Source organism: Theropithecus gelada, chromosome 3 (genome assembly GCF_003255815.1).
Source record: "Theropithecus gelada isolate Dixy chromosome 3, Tgel_1.0, whole genome shotgun sequence".
Lineage (NCBI taxonomy): Eukaryota > Metazoa > Chordata > Mammalia > Primates > Cercopithecidae > Theropithecus > Theropithecus gelada.
The window spans coordinates 166,073,709-166,089,680 of record NC_037670.1 but is presented as its reverse complement, the minus strand read 5'-3'; the positions used below and the strand labels follow the sequence as shown (position 1 = coordinate 166,089,680).

The following is a 15,972-nucleotide window of genomic DNA, read 5'->3' as shown; positions in this document are numbered from 1 at the left end:
GGGAGTTCAAGACCAGCCTGACCAACATGGAGAAACCCTGTCTCTACTAAATACAAAATTAGCCAGGCGTGGTGGCGCATGCCTGTAATCCCAGCTACTCAGGAGACTGAGGCAGAGGTTGCGGAGAGCTGAGATCATGCCATTGCACTCCAGCCTGGGCAACAAGAGCGAAACTCCATCTCAAAAAAAAAAAAAAAGAAAGAAAAAAAAGAAGTAACAAAGGAGAAGAGAAGAAACAGGCAGAGACAGAGAAGGAAAAACAGGATTTGGGGAGTCAAAAGACAAAAAAGTGAAGCATTTCAAGGAGAGTCAACAGGGTCTAAAGCTGAGTGGCTGATATGGTTTGGCTGTGTCCCCACCAAATCTCATCCTGAACTACAGTTTCCGTAATCCCCATGTGTCATGGGAGGGGCCCAACAGGAGGTAATTGAATCATGGGGGTGGTTACCTCCACCCTGTGCTCATGAAAGTGAGTTCTCACAAGATCGGATGATTTTATAAAGGGCTTTCCCCCTTTTGCTCAGCACTTCTCCTTGCTGTCATCATGTGAAGGAGGATGTGTTTGCTTCCCGTTTTGTCATGACTATAAGTTTCCTGAGGCCTCCCCAGCATGTGGAACTGTGAGTCAATTAAACCTCTTCCCTTTATAAATTACTCAGTCTCAGGTATCTTTATTAGCAGCATGAGAACAGACTAACACAGTGGTCAAGAGGAATGCAAAATAAAACTGGTGAAAATAATTATAATGAAAATTGGAGAGGATGTGGCATGAGTGGGAGATAGGAAAGCAGAGAGAACCTATTCAAAAAGTTTTATCAGCAGAGTGTGCTGTCATGCACCTATAGTCTCAGCTTCTCAGGAGGCTGAAGTGGGAAGATCACTTGAGCCCAGGATTTTTTTTTTTTTTTTTTTTTGAGACGGAGTCTCGCTCTGTCGCCCAGGCTGGAGTGCAGTGGCCAGAGATCTCAGCTCACTACAAGCTCCGCCTCCCGGGTTTACGCCATTCTCCTGCCTCAGCCTCCCGAGTAGCTGAGACTACAGGCGCCCGCCACCTCGCCCGGCTGGTTTTTTGTACTTTTTAGTAGAGACGGAGTTTCACCGGGTTAGCCAGGATGGTCTCGATCTCCTGACCTCGTGATCCGCCCGTCTCGGCCTCCCAAAGTGCTGGGATTACAGGCTTGAGCCACCGCGCCCGGCCAAGCCCAGGATTTTGAGGCTGCAGTGAGTTATGCTCGCACCACTGCGCTCCAGCCTGGGTGACAGAGCGAGATCCCATCTCTAAACACAACAAAAACAAAAACAAACCTTTAGTTGTGAAAATGAGAGGAAATGAGAGATTAAAAAGCCCAGGAATGACGTGAAAAATGGAGTTGAGGAACGTATGATGTGTTGGATCAAGGAATCTACGATATAAAAGATGAAAAGCAAGGAGAGTGATAGATTGGGAAGAAAACAGAGGCGCCAAGGGACAAGACATCCTAATAACACTGAAGAGCAGAAGTAATGGAATGAAAAAACTGGAATAATAGCAGGCCGTAATGACACAATGGGATACCGAAGTGGAACAGGGGCAAGTGATAAAGTTTAGCATTCAACCAATGAGAAGGGGGTGAAGTTGGAAGAAGGTGGAGTAGTGGGTCAAAGCTGCAGATACAGGAGAAGTCAAGGAAAGTGGGGGTAGGTTGTTAGGTAGGTCATCCATATGGACACTCAGGGTGTCCGGGAAGATAACAGGACTTAGAAAGAAAGTGACATTGATAAGTCAGGCACCAAAGCCTAAGCTGAATGTAACCGAAATCCTAGAAGGCTGGAATATTTATGGTTTTATTAGATAGCCAGATATAAGGCTTGAAGGATGGAAGATGTATAAGATGGAAGATAAATGGTTTGGAACAGCTACTGAAGGGCCAGGAGAATCCCAACATCCTTACACCCCGATCCCATTTGAAAGGACAGAGATGGGAGCAAGATGACGGATAAAAGGCAGGGCTAATGTGCATTGCATCTCCCACCTGGACAGACAGAACAGTGTGTGGAGAATCACACTGTGATCTTTTGTTCCAAGAACCACCACAGGAATGTACCAGGAAAACTGAAAGAATTCACAGATCCTTTGAAAGAAGTGACACACTGTTGCAAATGCTGCAAGACAGAGGAAAAACTGTGATTCCCCAAAGTGTGAGGTGGGAAAACCTGCCTCTGAACACACATCCCCACCAGGGAATTTGAAAATCCAGATCATGGGCAAAGGATTTAACCTCACACAGAGCTGGAACAAATGTAGGGAACTGTGTGAAATTAAAAAGTAGAAGCAGCAGCAGGAAGAACCTTGTAGGCACACCCAGTCTCCAGCTCAAGCCCACAGATGCCATCCCTGACTATATCTTGCAGGAGCCACCAACATTGTGGGCAGACAAGTGTGAAGAGTGTGGCCTGAAAGCCTTGCCTGCTTTCTCAGCGGGGAAGCTTATGACCTGGGGCAGGTCTGAGTTCTGCGCACAGGCTGCCTGGATCTAAACTTGGCACTGTTAGCAGAGCGCTCTGGAAGTGAGAACAGCCTCACTAAATGCGTGGGAGCTGGATGAGGCCTTTCACTACCAGCTATCCCCTACTTCCCTGGTGAACTACACGGCACAACAGAAGCAGCCATAATACCCTCTGGAACATAACCCCACTGGCCTGAGAACCACCTCCCCATACCCCACAGTGGCCACAGCAAGCCCTCCCCAAGGACAGTCTTAGCTCAGACCCACCTAACCCTGCCCCCACCTGAAGGTATTTCTCTATGAGCCCTGGTAGCTGAACACAAAATATAGAAACTCTTGGGAGTTTTATGGCCCCACCCATTACCTGAGAAACCAGAATACTTGCCCCAACTTAGGGCAAGTTCAAATCCCACTATTACTACCGCAGTTGGTGTTCTCTTGCAAGTGCCACCTCCTGGCTGAAGGTCAACCAACTCAGGCCATTACCACAACTCATGACAGAGTAACACTGCTACCAGGAAGGAGAAAACAACAGCTAACACCACTGCCTGCAACATCCTGGCTAACCAAACGTCCTGAGTCTATCCATGTGACAACTTCACTACTTGCATAACCAGCATTCAAGAAAGCCAGCACACTAAACCTATCTACAGCCAAGGATCCTCACAGAGTCTACATCATTCACCTGCCACTTCCACCAGAGCAGGTGCCGGTACCCATGGCTGACAGACCTGAAGATGGATTACATCATAGGACTCTTTGCAGACATTCTCCAGCACCAGCCCAGAGCCCGCTATCCCTGCTGGGTGGCTAGATCCAGAAGACCAGTAACAATCATTGCACTTTGGTTCTCAGAAAGCCCCATCCCTAGGAGGAGCAGGAGAGCACGACATCAAGGAATCACTTCATGGTACAAAAGAATCTGAAAAGCAGGCCTTGAGTTCCAGATCCTTCTGCTTGTGGGTAGTTTCTCACAGCACAGACAAAATTGCAGCACTAGACGCAGTAGGGAAAGTTTGCACCTAAACCCCAACAGAAGGCAGCCTCTGATCACACAGGGCCTTGGAGAAGAGGTCCTTGTTCCCCACTGGCACTCCACTGCAGAGGAACTCAAACAAATCAGCAAGAAAAAAGCAAATAATTCCATCAAAAAGTGGCCTAAGGACATGAATAGACAATTCTCAAAAGATACACAGATAGCCAACAAGTATATGAAAAAAATGCTCAATATCACTAATTATCAGGGAAATGCAAATTTAAAAAAAATGAGATACCACCATACTCCTGCAAGAATGGCCGTAATTAAAAAATTAAAAAATAACAGATGTTGGCATGGATGTGGTAAAAGGGGAACACTTACGCTGCTAGTGGGAATGTAAATTAGTACAACCACTATGGAAAACAGTATGGAGATTCCTTAAATAACTAAAAGCAGAACTACCATTAAATCCAGCAATCCCACTACTGGATATCTACCCAAAGGAAAAGAAGTCATTATATGAAAAAGACACTTGCATATGCATGTTTATAGCAGCAAAATTTGCAACTGCAGAAATATGGAACCAACCTAAATGCCCATCAACCAACGAGTGGCTAAAGAAAAGGTGGTATATATACACCATGGAATACTACTCAGCCATAACATAAAATGAAATAATGGCATTTGCAGCAAACTGGATGGAGTTGGAGACCATTACTCTAAGTGAAGTAACTCAGGAATGGAAAGCCAAATACCATATATTCTCATTTATAAGTGAGAGCTAAGCTATGAGGACACAAAGGCATGAGAATGATATAAGGGACTCTGGGGACTCAGGGGAAAGGTGGGAGTTGGGTGAGGAATAAAAGACTACACACTGGGTACAGTGTACACTGCTCCAGTAACAGGTACACCAATATCTCAGAAACCACCACTAAAGAACTTATCTGCGTAACCAAAAACCACCACCTGTTGCCCAAAAACTATTAAAATAAAATGTGTAAAAACCACAATAATAAAATGACCTGATTCGGGGGAAAAAAAAAAAAGAAGAAGAAGAAAGAAAGGACAAGGCAGCTTCCACTCAAGAAGACGACAGGGTAAGACTTTCTCATGGTAAAAACAAGTTTGGTATAAAGAACGTGAGCACTGTTCTGTGAAAAGGTTGGGGATATATAGGCAAAAAAATGGGGGGAGGGCAACAAAAGGTAAAGTATCACAGCATAATAAAGGCCATATATCATGAGCCCACAGCTAACATCATACCCAATTTTGAAACACTGGAAGTTTTTCTTCTAAGATCAGGAATAAGACAAAGATGTTACTCACCACTTCTACTCAACATAGCACAGGAAGTTCTAGCCAGAGCAATGAGGCAAGAACAAGAAATAAAGGTATCCAAATTGGAAAGGAAGAGGTAAAATTATCCCTATTCACAGATGACATAATCTTTTTTTTTTTTTTTTTTTTTTTTTTTTGAGACGGAGTCTGGCTCTGTCGCCCAGGCTGGAGTGCAGTGGCCGGATCTCAGCTCACTGCAAGCTCCGCCTCCCGGGTTCCCGCCATTCTCCTGCCTCAGCCTCCCAAGTAGCTGGGACTACAGGCGCCCACAACCGCGCCCGGCTAATTTTTTGTATTTTTAGTAGAGACGAGGTTTCACCGTGGTCTCGATCTCCTGACCTTGTGATCCGCCCGCCTCGGCCTCCCAAAGTGCTGGGATTACAGGCGTGAGCCACCGCGCCCGGCCTGACATAATCTTATATGTAGAAACCCTAAAGATTCTACACCCAAAAAAAAAAAAAAAAAAAAAAAAGCTGTTAGAACTAATAAATTCAGCAAAGTCGCAGAATACACACCACACAAAAATCAGTTATATTTTTATATCCTAAGAATGAACAATCTGAAAAGGAAATTAAGAACACAATCCCATTAACAATTGTGTCAAAAGAATGAAATACTTAGGAATAAACATAAGCAAGTAGGTAAAAGACATGTTAAAAACTACAAAACACTGCTGAAAGAAATTAAAGAGGATAATTAAATAAAAAGACATCCCATGTTCATAAATTAGAAGACTTAATATTGTTAAAATGTCTATTCTACAAAGCAATGTACAGATTCAATGCAATCCCAATGACATTTTTTGCAAAAATAGAAAAACTGTCCCAAAATTCACATGGAATCTCAAGAAACCCCCAAATATCCAAAACAATCTTGAAAAAGAACAAGGATGGAAGCCTCATACTTACGGAAATTTAAAATATATTACAAAGCAACAGTAATCAAACCAGTGTGGTATTGGCATAAATACAGATATATAGACTAATGAACACAGAGAGCCCAGAAATAAATCCTCATCTATATGGTCAAATGATCTTCAACAGGGATGCCAAGACCACACAATGGGGAAAGGACAGTCTCTTCAACAAATGGTATTGAGAAAACTAGATATCCATATGGAAAATAATGAAGCTGAACCCCTATCTTATATCATATAAAAAAATTAACTCAAAATCTGTTAAAGACCGAAATGTAAGACCCAATATAAAACTCCTAGAAGAACACACAGGGAAAGGCTTCCTGACACCGGATTTAGCAATGGTTTCTTAAATATAACACCAAAAGCAGAGACAAACAAAAGCAAAAGTAGACAAATGGGCCTTAACCAAACTAAAAACAACATATATCAAAGGACATGATCAATCGTGTAAAAAGGCCAGCTACAGAATAGGAAACAATATATTCTAAATTCTATAATCTCACAAGGGGTTAGTATCTGGAATTCATAAAGAACTCTTACAAGCCAACAACAACAACAAAAAAAACTCAATTAAAAATGGAAAAAGGACTTGAACAGACATTTCTCCAAAGATTTTTAAATGGCCAACATGCATGTGAAAAGATGCTCAACTTCCTTAATCATTAGAGAGATGCAAACCAAAACCACAATGACATATCATCTCACACCCATAAGGATAGCCCATATCAAACAAACAGAAAATAATGAGGGTGTGGAGAAACTGAAAACCTTGTACACTGTTGGTGGGATTGTAAAATGATGAGCTACAATGGAAAAACAGTATGAAGGCTCTTCAAAAAATTAAAAATAGGCTACCATATGATCTAGCAATCCCACTTCTGGGCATATATCCAAAACAATTAAAAACAGGATCTCCAACAGGTATCTGTACACTCGAGTTAATTGTAGCATGTTTCACAATAGTCAAGAGGTAAAAGTAACTAAAATGTCCATTGACAGATATAAAGCCCATACCTCTTTAAACATAAAGAATGTATCTTTACATTTAGAGATAATATAGGCCGGGCACGGTGGCTCACACCTGTAATCCCAGCACTTTGGTAGGCCAAGGCGGGCAGATCACCTGAGGTCAGGAGTTCGAGACCAGCCTGGCCAACAGTGTAAAACCCTGTCTCTACTAAAAATGGAAAAATTAGCCAGGCATGGTGCACGCGCCTGTAGTCGCAGCTGCTTGGGGGGCTGAAGCAGGAGAATCACTTGAACCTGGGAGGCAGAGGTTGCAGTGAGCCAAGATCACACCATTGCACTCCAGCCTGGGTGACAGAGCAGGATTCCATTTCAAAAAAAAAAAAAAAGAAAAGGTAAAGATAAACATTATGGACATTTTAAGTGAAAGAAGCCAACCACAAAAAGATAAATACTATATGACTCACTGACACAAAGTATAAAGTGGTCAAATTCCTAGAAACAGAAAGTAGAATAGTGGTTGTCAAGGGCAGCTGGGATGGGGCAGGAATGGGCAGTTGTTCAATGGGTATAGAGTTTCAGTTTTGCAAGATGAAAAAGTTCTAGAGATCTGTTGAACAACAATGTGAATATACTTAACACCATCAAACTGTAGATTTACAAATGGTTAAGGTGAAAATGTTTATGTCCCGTGTTTTTTCACAATTTTTAAAAAAAGGCTAAATAGTACCAAATCATGCAAGAGAACAGTCTGAGAAAAAGAAGAGCAATAGGACAACAGGCGTTTGCATTTGCAGCAGCAACACTGAACGTCAAGGGTGGAGAAAGAGCAAAATGAGGCCTCCAGGCTGCCACCACACTTCTGGCTCAAGCTGTTTCAGATCCAATTTAGAACAAGGCCTCCATTAGTCCTGAAGACTTAATGGTCCTTTTTTAAAGTCTCAAGGTTACGTGGGCAAGAACTTATCATGGTTCCTCTAAAGACATCCTGAACAGAGTACACAGTTCCTCGAATCTTTACCTAGAAACAGCAGGAATCCTCAGTGGGTGGGAATTCCCCCCGACTGACCTAGCCATGACCTAGATTGGATGCGCCTGCAAAGGGGCCTTAAGGACTCAAGTGTAGTTAGAAAAAGGAGAAGCCAAACATTCCATGCTCTATTTGTTAAAATATCTGCTCCACCCTTTTCTTAACTACAAATTTTAAACTTCTTACGTCTGCTCTTTTCCTTAGATGCTGGCTAATGGAATTTGAGCATCTGGCCTTGACAATACTTAGAAAGAAAAGAAGGGAAATATATTCCAATTTTTCCACAGCTGCAAAAAAAGCAGACATCACGTTGTATCATAAAGTTATTCTCACAGTGGTGAATTGAGAGTGTTCACAAAATATCAATATGAATCTCTTTTCCAATGTTAAGACTTTTAGTTCAAAGAGTAATTGTCCTGTTTTCTGTTCAACAAAGCAGTCATTTAAGACATCTGGATTTTAGTGTTGCTACATACTTAAAATGTAGTCCTTAATCTCCAAAAGACTGCAATTTGATTGGCTGCCATCATAATTTGTATAATTTGTATACAAAAACTTACCTGTTTATTTAAATCTTATTACTGTGTTAAACTAGAAGAGGAGCTTTGGCACTTTCTTCTCCCTCCATGCATGAAGACTAATAAAATCCATGACTCCTCTGAATTCTTTATTTAAACAAAAGGTTTGAAAGTCTACTTCTCATTTAAATCAATGTAGGCTAATGGGATAGATGAGGATAGTCACAGGGGATAGAGGAACAAATTCAGTAAGTGTCCCTTGATGACAGATCAAGAGACTATAGTAAGAAATGGAAGGAATAAAATGCCAGGGAGACATGAGTTCCAGTCCTTGCTTACTACTGTGAAAGGAAAATAAATCTTGGGGCCTCAAAATCACTAAGCTAAAGAAAAAAAGTCAAGCTGGGAACTGCTTGGGGCAAAAGTGCCTCCCATTCTTTTTTTTTGAGACAGGGTCTCACTCTCCCACCCAGGCTGGAGTGCAGTGGCCTGATTTCAGCTCATCACAATCCCAGCCTCCCAGGCTCAAGCAATTCTCTTGCCTCAGCCTCCCGAGCAGCTGGGACTACAGGTGTGCACTACTGTCTGGCTAATTTTTGTATTTTTGGTAGAGATGGGGTTCCACCATGTTGGCCAGGCTGGTCTCTAACTCCTGACCTCAAAGGATCCACCTGCCTCGGCCTCCCAAAGTGCAGGGATTACAGGCGTGAGCCACCGCGCCCTGCCGCCTCCCATTCTATTCAAAGTCATCCCTCTGCTTACTGAGATACATACATATCTGATTGCCTACTTGGGAGAGACCAATCAGAAACTCAAAAGAATGCAACCATTTGTCTCTTATCTACCTATGACCTGGAAGCTTCCTCCCTACTTTCAGCTGTCTCGCTTTTGTTTCAAGTTGTTCCACCTTTCCAGACCAAAACCAATGTTCATCTTACATATATTGATGTGTCATATCTCCGTAAAATGTATAAAACCAAGCTGTGCTCAGACCACCTTGGGCACATGTCATCAGGACCTCGTGAGGCTGTGTCACAGGCACACGTCCTTAACCTTGGTGAAATAAACTTACTAAATTGACTAAGCCCTGTCTCAGATTTTTGGTGTTTACACTACTAACTTGGGAAAGGACTTATCTTTCTCTAGGATGTCTTAATTTCTTCAACTATAAATGTAATGAATAAAAATAGCTTCCTTTCTGATCTACTTTATTCTCTATCCACTGGATATGAGTACACATGTAGTTCCAGCTCTGGGTACAAGAAGTCTTCGTTTTTGCTTTGAATCGCATTGATTTTTCTTTTACACCACGTGTTTTATAGAGACAAGCACAGCTGAACAAGATTTTAACCCGAAGCTCTTTGGGGCTGTTTCGCTGTGGGTGCAAAGGTGGAGTGGGGCTGTCAGATAATTACCAGTGTTTTCCATAGAGCCAATGGCCTCCCCAGGTCAGCAGGCAGAGCCCAGCTGTAGTTTTCTTCCAATGGTTTCGAAGCGTTTTAAAGAACACCGTCATCTTCTAGAGATTTGCTAGGTTAGTAGAGGCAGAAAAAGAAAAAAAAAAAAATTATCCATGATCTTCATGTAATGTCCCTATTCCTCTATCTTCCATTCTTTTATCCTCTCCCACTCTTTTTCCCACTCATTCCTCTTCCTCCTTACCATTTCTCCTCTGGCCTTAGCTCATCTTCTCCCTTCTATTCCCATCATCTTCATCTTCTCACCCACCCACACATCCACCTTTCTTTCTTCCTTCACGTATTTCCACCTAACCTATACTTCTTCCCTCTCTGATCACTTTTTCCTCATGGTAATAGAAGGAAGAGGGATGGGGCAGAAAGAGAGGAAGGGAATTCCAGGCTTCCTCTGGTTTTTCTGACTCCTTACAGCCTCACTGTACCACTGTTTAAGAGTATACATTTGTCTATCCATCATAAGTGTCCCAAAAACACAATAATAATACGAAGGGCGAGTTCAAAATAGAAGAAAATACCAGGTCCTCAACAGGAAAAGAAACAGAAAACATGTATAGAAAATTCAATGAAGAGGCAATGCACATGGCTATCTAAAAATGTTCAACTTCCTGAATAATCAAAGACATGCAAATTACAGAGATCATTATTGACCAAAATAATTTTTTAAATGATCATATTCACTGATGACATAATAAAATGATAGACACTCATACACTCCTTTAAAGAAGGCAAATTAGGAAGACTTTACTAAAAAACAGAGTGACATAACAGAATATCTTTATTCTTCATGACACTTATTATTTGATGATGCTTATATTCACTTGCTCGTTTATTAGCCTAATCCTACTGGAATGTAAACTCCATGAGAGTAAGCACATTATTCTGGTCACTGCTGTATCCCGTGCCTAAAGTAAGATCCAGCATACAATAGCTGTTTAAGAAATATTTGTTCAATGAATAAGTTAAATAGCAATTAAATATTTTTTTACCCCAAATTTGTACTGATGTGGAAAAAACCCAAAACATAATGTTAAGTAAAATTAGCAGGATAAAAAGCCATATATAATTGGCATTATCCCAATTATGTTCAAACATGAGTATAAATTTAAAAAAAAACCAATAGAATTAAACAAAAACAAATTTTTTTTTTTAGACAGGGTCTCACTCTGTCATCCAGGATGGAGTCCAGTGGCACAATCGTAGCTCACTATAACTTCTGGGCCCAAAAAAATCTCCTGCCTCAGCCTCCCGAGTAGCTGGAACCACAGGCACGTACCACTACACTTGGCTAATTTTTTGTTAGAGACAAGGTCTCACTATGTTGCCCAGGCTGGTCTCAAACTCCTGGCCTCAAGCAATCATCCCACCTTGGCCATCTAAATTGCTGGGATTATAGACGTAAGCCACTGCACCTGGCTCAAAAACAAAATTTTAAAGTAGATCCCTCTAGGTTGTGGAATGGTGGGTGATGTTTATTTTATTTTTTAAATTGCAATGTACTTTCTAAGTTTTTGAAAATGAACTTAATTATTTTCTAGATAAACAAAAATTTAAGAAAAAAATTTTTATGACTATCTGTTAGTGAGGTATATAGACCAAGAAAAAGAAACTGTTTCCACTTAAAAGTCCAGTTCTTTTATGACTCCCTTTAAATTCCATTGGTTAAAATTCCTCTCAAGGGAAGAAACATCCTTATCGAAAGCAGCACTGAAGCCAGTGCCAGGGAGACCATCTTCCTGTGAATCCCATACACCGTCAGGCTGACACATGATTCCAAACCCCCAACTAATTATTGAACTCCTCTCCATCTGACCCTAAATCACTCCTTCATTCAAGAGCCCTTTAATGAACACCTATGTGGTAGGCTCTGTGCTGAGTGTGAGGGCAGAGAAGAACCGGTCTCATTCGTTCCCAAGTAATCACAACTGTCAAACCCACAATGCTAACACAATTATACAATTATGATTGCAGTACAGTGAGATAAATGAGTCAGCACAAGGCTTTCTGAGAGTCTGCAAGAATGAACCTAACCTGGTCTAGGGCTGAGGGGGTGACGCACAGTCAATGAAGTCTTCCCTGAGCCCTGAAGAATGAGGAGGAGTCACTAAAGTAACGAAGGAGCTTTGTGGATGCTATTGTCTGAATGCTGTGTTCCCCAAAAATGCTGATATGGAAGCCCTATCCCCAGTGAGATGGTATTAGGAGATAGAGCCTTCGGGAGATAATTGGGTCATGAGAGTGGCTCCCATGAAAGGGATTAGTGTCCTTATAAGACTAGATTCTACAGAGATGGTGTCTCTGCATTGTGAGGATACAGCAGGAGATATCTACAAACCAAGGAAGAGGGCTGTCACCAAGCACTCAACCATGCTGCCACCCTGACTTTGGACTTCCAGTCTCCAGAACTGTGAGAATTAAATTTCTGTTGTTTAAGCCACCCAGTTTTTGGTTTTTTTTTTTTTTTTACAGTAGCCCAAACTGAGAGTGTACAAAGGCACAAAAGACAGTAAAGTGTGTTGAGAGAAACATACGTAGGTAGTGAGGGGAGAACCAGGTTCATGGCTGAGACCCCTATAACGAGAGAAAGATTAACAAGAGAAAAACATACATATTTATTTAAGGTAAGTTTTAGGTGACACAGGAACCTTCCTAAGAAAATGAATACCCAGAAACACGTAAATTCATGTATTTTTATGCTAGGTTTGATGCAGAGTGGACGGCCATGGAGAAGTATGACTGGAAAAAGGGGGTATGATCTAACAGTAATACGCTAGGGAGAACTTAGCAAGGCCTGTTTGTTCAGATTCTTCTCTGTGTACCTGTGTCTTCAAAGATAAGGGCATTCCTTTCCTCAATCCTATACTCATAGAATGAGCACCTCTCACAGGAGGGTCTTGTACAGAAGAAGATCAAAGAATTATTTCATGGCCTGCTTCAGGGGAGAAGAGTGGAAAGCCACAAAGTGACTTTCCTGCTTCAGTTGTTTCCTCTAATGCCAACGAGTCATATTTTGGGGCAGTGTGTCCTGTACCCCATCAAAAGCAGAGTAAAAATTGGAGTGTCTAGAACAGGGGTTCTCAACCTTTAGTGCAGAACTTGTTAAAAACACAGAATCCTGGAAACTGCCCCCTCCCCAAAGAGTCTCATTTGTTTTGGAATTAAGCTGTCATCTTCACTTTTAACAAGTACTCCCATGTTGGTTGTAATGGAGGTCACCACTACACCAGACTTTGAGAAACAGTGGTTTAGAGATAAAGGATTGAGGACCAGGGGGGATTAGAAAAGATCTTGAACCCACATTAAGGACTTTGGCTATTATTTTGAAGACAATGAAAAACCTTTAATGAGCTTTAAGCAGGTGGGTGATATAATCATATTTGAACTGTTAAAAGACCACTTTGTAGCAGAATGAAAAATGAACTGGAAGAAGCTAAAATTAAAGCTAAAGAGAACCATTAGGAAGTTATTGCCATAATCTCTAGGCACCTAAAAGAACAAACCGGCCGGGCGCGGTGGCTCAAGCCTGTAATCCCAGCACTTTGGGAGGCCGAGACGGGCGGATCACGAGGTCAGGAGATCGAGACCATCCTGGCTAACACGGTGAAACCCCGTCTCTACTAAAAATACAAAAAACTAGCCGGGCGAGGTGGCGGGCGCCTGTAGTCCCAGCTACTCGGGAGGCTGAGGCAGGAGAATGGCGGGAACCCGGGAGGTGGAGCTTGCAGTGAGCTGAGATCCGGCCACCGCACTCCAGCCTGGGTGACAGAGCAAGACTCCGTCTCAAAAAAAAAAAAAAAAAAAAAAGAACAAACCAAGATAAAGGATGGATTTGGAAGGCTTTAGAAAGCAGAAATTGGCAGCACTTGGTGGTTCATTGACTGTAGGAAGTGAAAGAGGAGGAACCAAGCCAGGTTTTTGTGCTTGGGTGACTGATTGAATAGTGATTTCAATCATTTAGATTTGAGTGGTAGGTTTGTGGAGAAGAGTAGTGCGGTTTAAGAGACACTGAATTTGACATGCCTGTGGAGCATCCAGGTGGAAATGTTTTTCTCACTAGACAGTGAACCCCTCGTGGGCAAGTTCTGTCTATCCATCTGCAGCACCAGAACCTAGTAAATAGCCAGAATGAATGAACCAACCATCCCATCAATGGATGGGATACTATTGGCCCCATTTTGCAAAGGACTATACTGAAGTCCAAGGGACGGAGTGAGGGAGGGTTCACAAGTTAGCGACAGCTCTGGGACTCGAACCCAGGGCAGCTGACTCCCGCAGTGACCACGAGATCCGCGCGAGGCCCTCCCCCGCCGCGCCGGCCAGGCCCGCACCCCCTACTCTCAAGCCGCGCAGCCGCCTGCACCCACGACGCCTGATGCTCGGGTACCCGAGGCTCTCGGCCCAGCGCGACTCCAGAGGCTCCGCCCAGCGCCCCGGGCCCCCATTCCGACTCCCATCCCGCTCGCGCGCCCGTTCCCAGCGCCCCGCACTCCGCTCCCCGCCCGGACGCCGCTGCACTCACCACGGCTGGTCCAGCTCGCGGCTCTGCCTTTCCTGTGTGCTCCCTCCAGATTCCCCGGCTCGTTCAAGGGAAACCGCTGCCGCCGCCCTCGGGTTCCGCCGCGGGTCTGCGAGCGCGCGCGGGCCGGGGGCGGGAATCGGCTCGGATGCCCAGGGACGGTGGGGGTGGCAGGGCCTGCCGCCCTGAGGCTGCCTTTCCCCGCGTTCCCTCGTTGATTGGCTCACTCTTCCTTTCATCCATCCATCCTTTGCGCAATAATATTTGATGGGAAGTCTGCCAAGGTAACACTGCTTTAGCGCCTGGAACTAAGTCGGAAAATAAATTAACTAAATGAACAAGGCCGTTGGAGATGGTGCTCCGTGCCACGAAGAAAATAAAACGGGTGACGGAAGGCAGCGCGGGTTGGGGGAGAACTGCGTGAAATTAGGCGGCCTGTGCTAGGCCTTCTGAGTACGGGGCCATTGGTCTGAGACCTGAATGTCAAGAAGGAGCAGCTGAAGCAAAGATCCAGGGGAGAGAACCTGGAGAGGGAAGGGCCTGTGCAGAAGCTCAGAAACCTGGGGCAGTCTGGCGAGTTGCAGGCCGGTGCGGGTGAGGCAGAGAGAGCTAAGGAGAAGGGCCAAGCCAAGCGAGGAAGCTGGAGAGGTGCAGACAGGCCACCGCGGCCAGGAGTTTGGACATGACATTAAACAGGGCGAGAAGGCATTGAGGGGTGCAGTCAGGGGCTGGTGGGACTGGTTTCCATTTTACACATCTCTCTGGCCACAGGTGCTTGATTGGATTCTAAAGAACAAGAGAGCAACGGAGAAGCTAGGCCAATGCCAACCTCCAGACAGTTTACACTCTGTACTCGCCCCCCAGATTGGTGTGGGGACCAAGTCAGGTCCTTCTTCCTTCCAGCATTCAGTCAGCCAACTTTTTTTTAAGACAGGGTCTCACTCTGTCTCTCAGGCTCTAGTGCAGTGGCACAATCTCAGCTCACTGCAACCTCTGCTTCCCGGGTTGAAGCAATTCTCATGCCTCAGGCTCCCGAGTAACTGGGATTACAGGTGCATGTCAACAAGCCCAGCTAAATTTTTTTGTATTTTTAGTAGAGACGGGGGTTTCGCCATGTTGGCCATGCTGGTCTCGAACTCCTGACCTCAAGTGATCCGCCGGGCTGGGCCTCCCAAAGTGCTAGGATTATACGCATGAGCCACAGCACCCGTCCTGTCAACCAACATTTGAAGGTGTGCTAGGCCCTGCAACAGGCACTGCGGGTATGCTCAGGTACAACACCCTTCATGGTTCCTGCCCCATGGCGCTTGAGTCTGCGCATTTCCTACGTGGAGACATGCGTCTTACCTATGTCCCCCTAGTTGAATGCTTCAGAACAAAAAACAAAAAACAAAAGGCTATGGGGGAAAACATTCAATGAGGTTATGGTGCAGTAAACCTATTCCTTATGCCAGGGTGCACCAGTCCTCACTGGGTCACACTATTTAGTAGCAAGAACTTTCTAGCCCTCTCTCCTGAGTCTCCACCTGTAAACTAGGGGACTGAGAACATTACCATTTTAAAAAACCCTTCTAGCTTTAAAATGTTGTCATAGAGTATGGAAGACCATTATTTTCAGTTCTTCTTTTCCAACTATCTAACACGTTTGTGTGTGGAAATAAGCTGCTGAACTGCTCACCTGCAGGCTAGAAAAATCTGAGACTTGATGCTGATGTTCCAAAGTTCAGACTCAGCATATGCTT

At 43.8% G+C, this 15,972-nt stretch overlaps 1 protein-coding gene across 1 annotated transcript in view; it reads right to left on the bottom strand.

Annotated features, from left to right (window-relative positions):
* The window catches only part of AGK (acylglycerol kinase), a 103,344-nt gene extending 88,875 nt beyond the window's left edge, over positions 1-14,469 (bottom strand). Inside the window, exons 1-2 of the mRNA XM_025379334.1 lie at positions 14,234-14,469; positions 9,655-9,769 (exon numbers count right to left, since the gene is read on the bottom strand). Coding sequence (XP_025235119.1) covers positions 9,655-9,755 — 101 coding nt within the window. The 5' untranslated portion in view covers positions 9,756-9,769; positions 14,234-14,469. The remainder of the gene's footprint in view (positions 1-9,654; positions 9,770-14,233) is intronic.
* Positions 14,470-15,972: the final 1,503 nt, after the last annotated feature.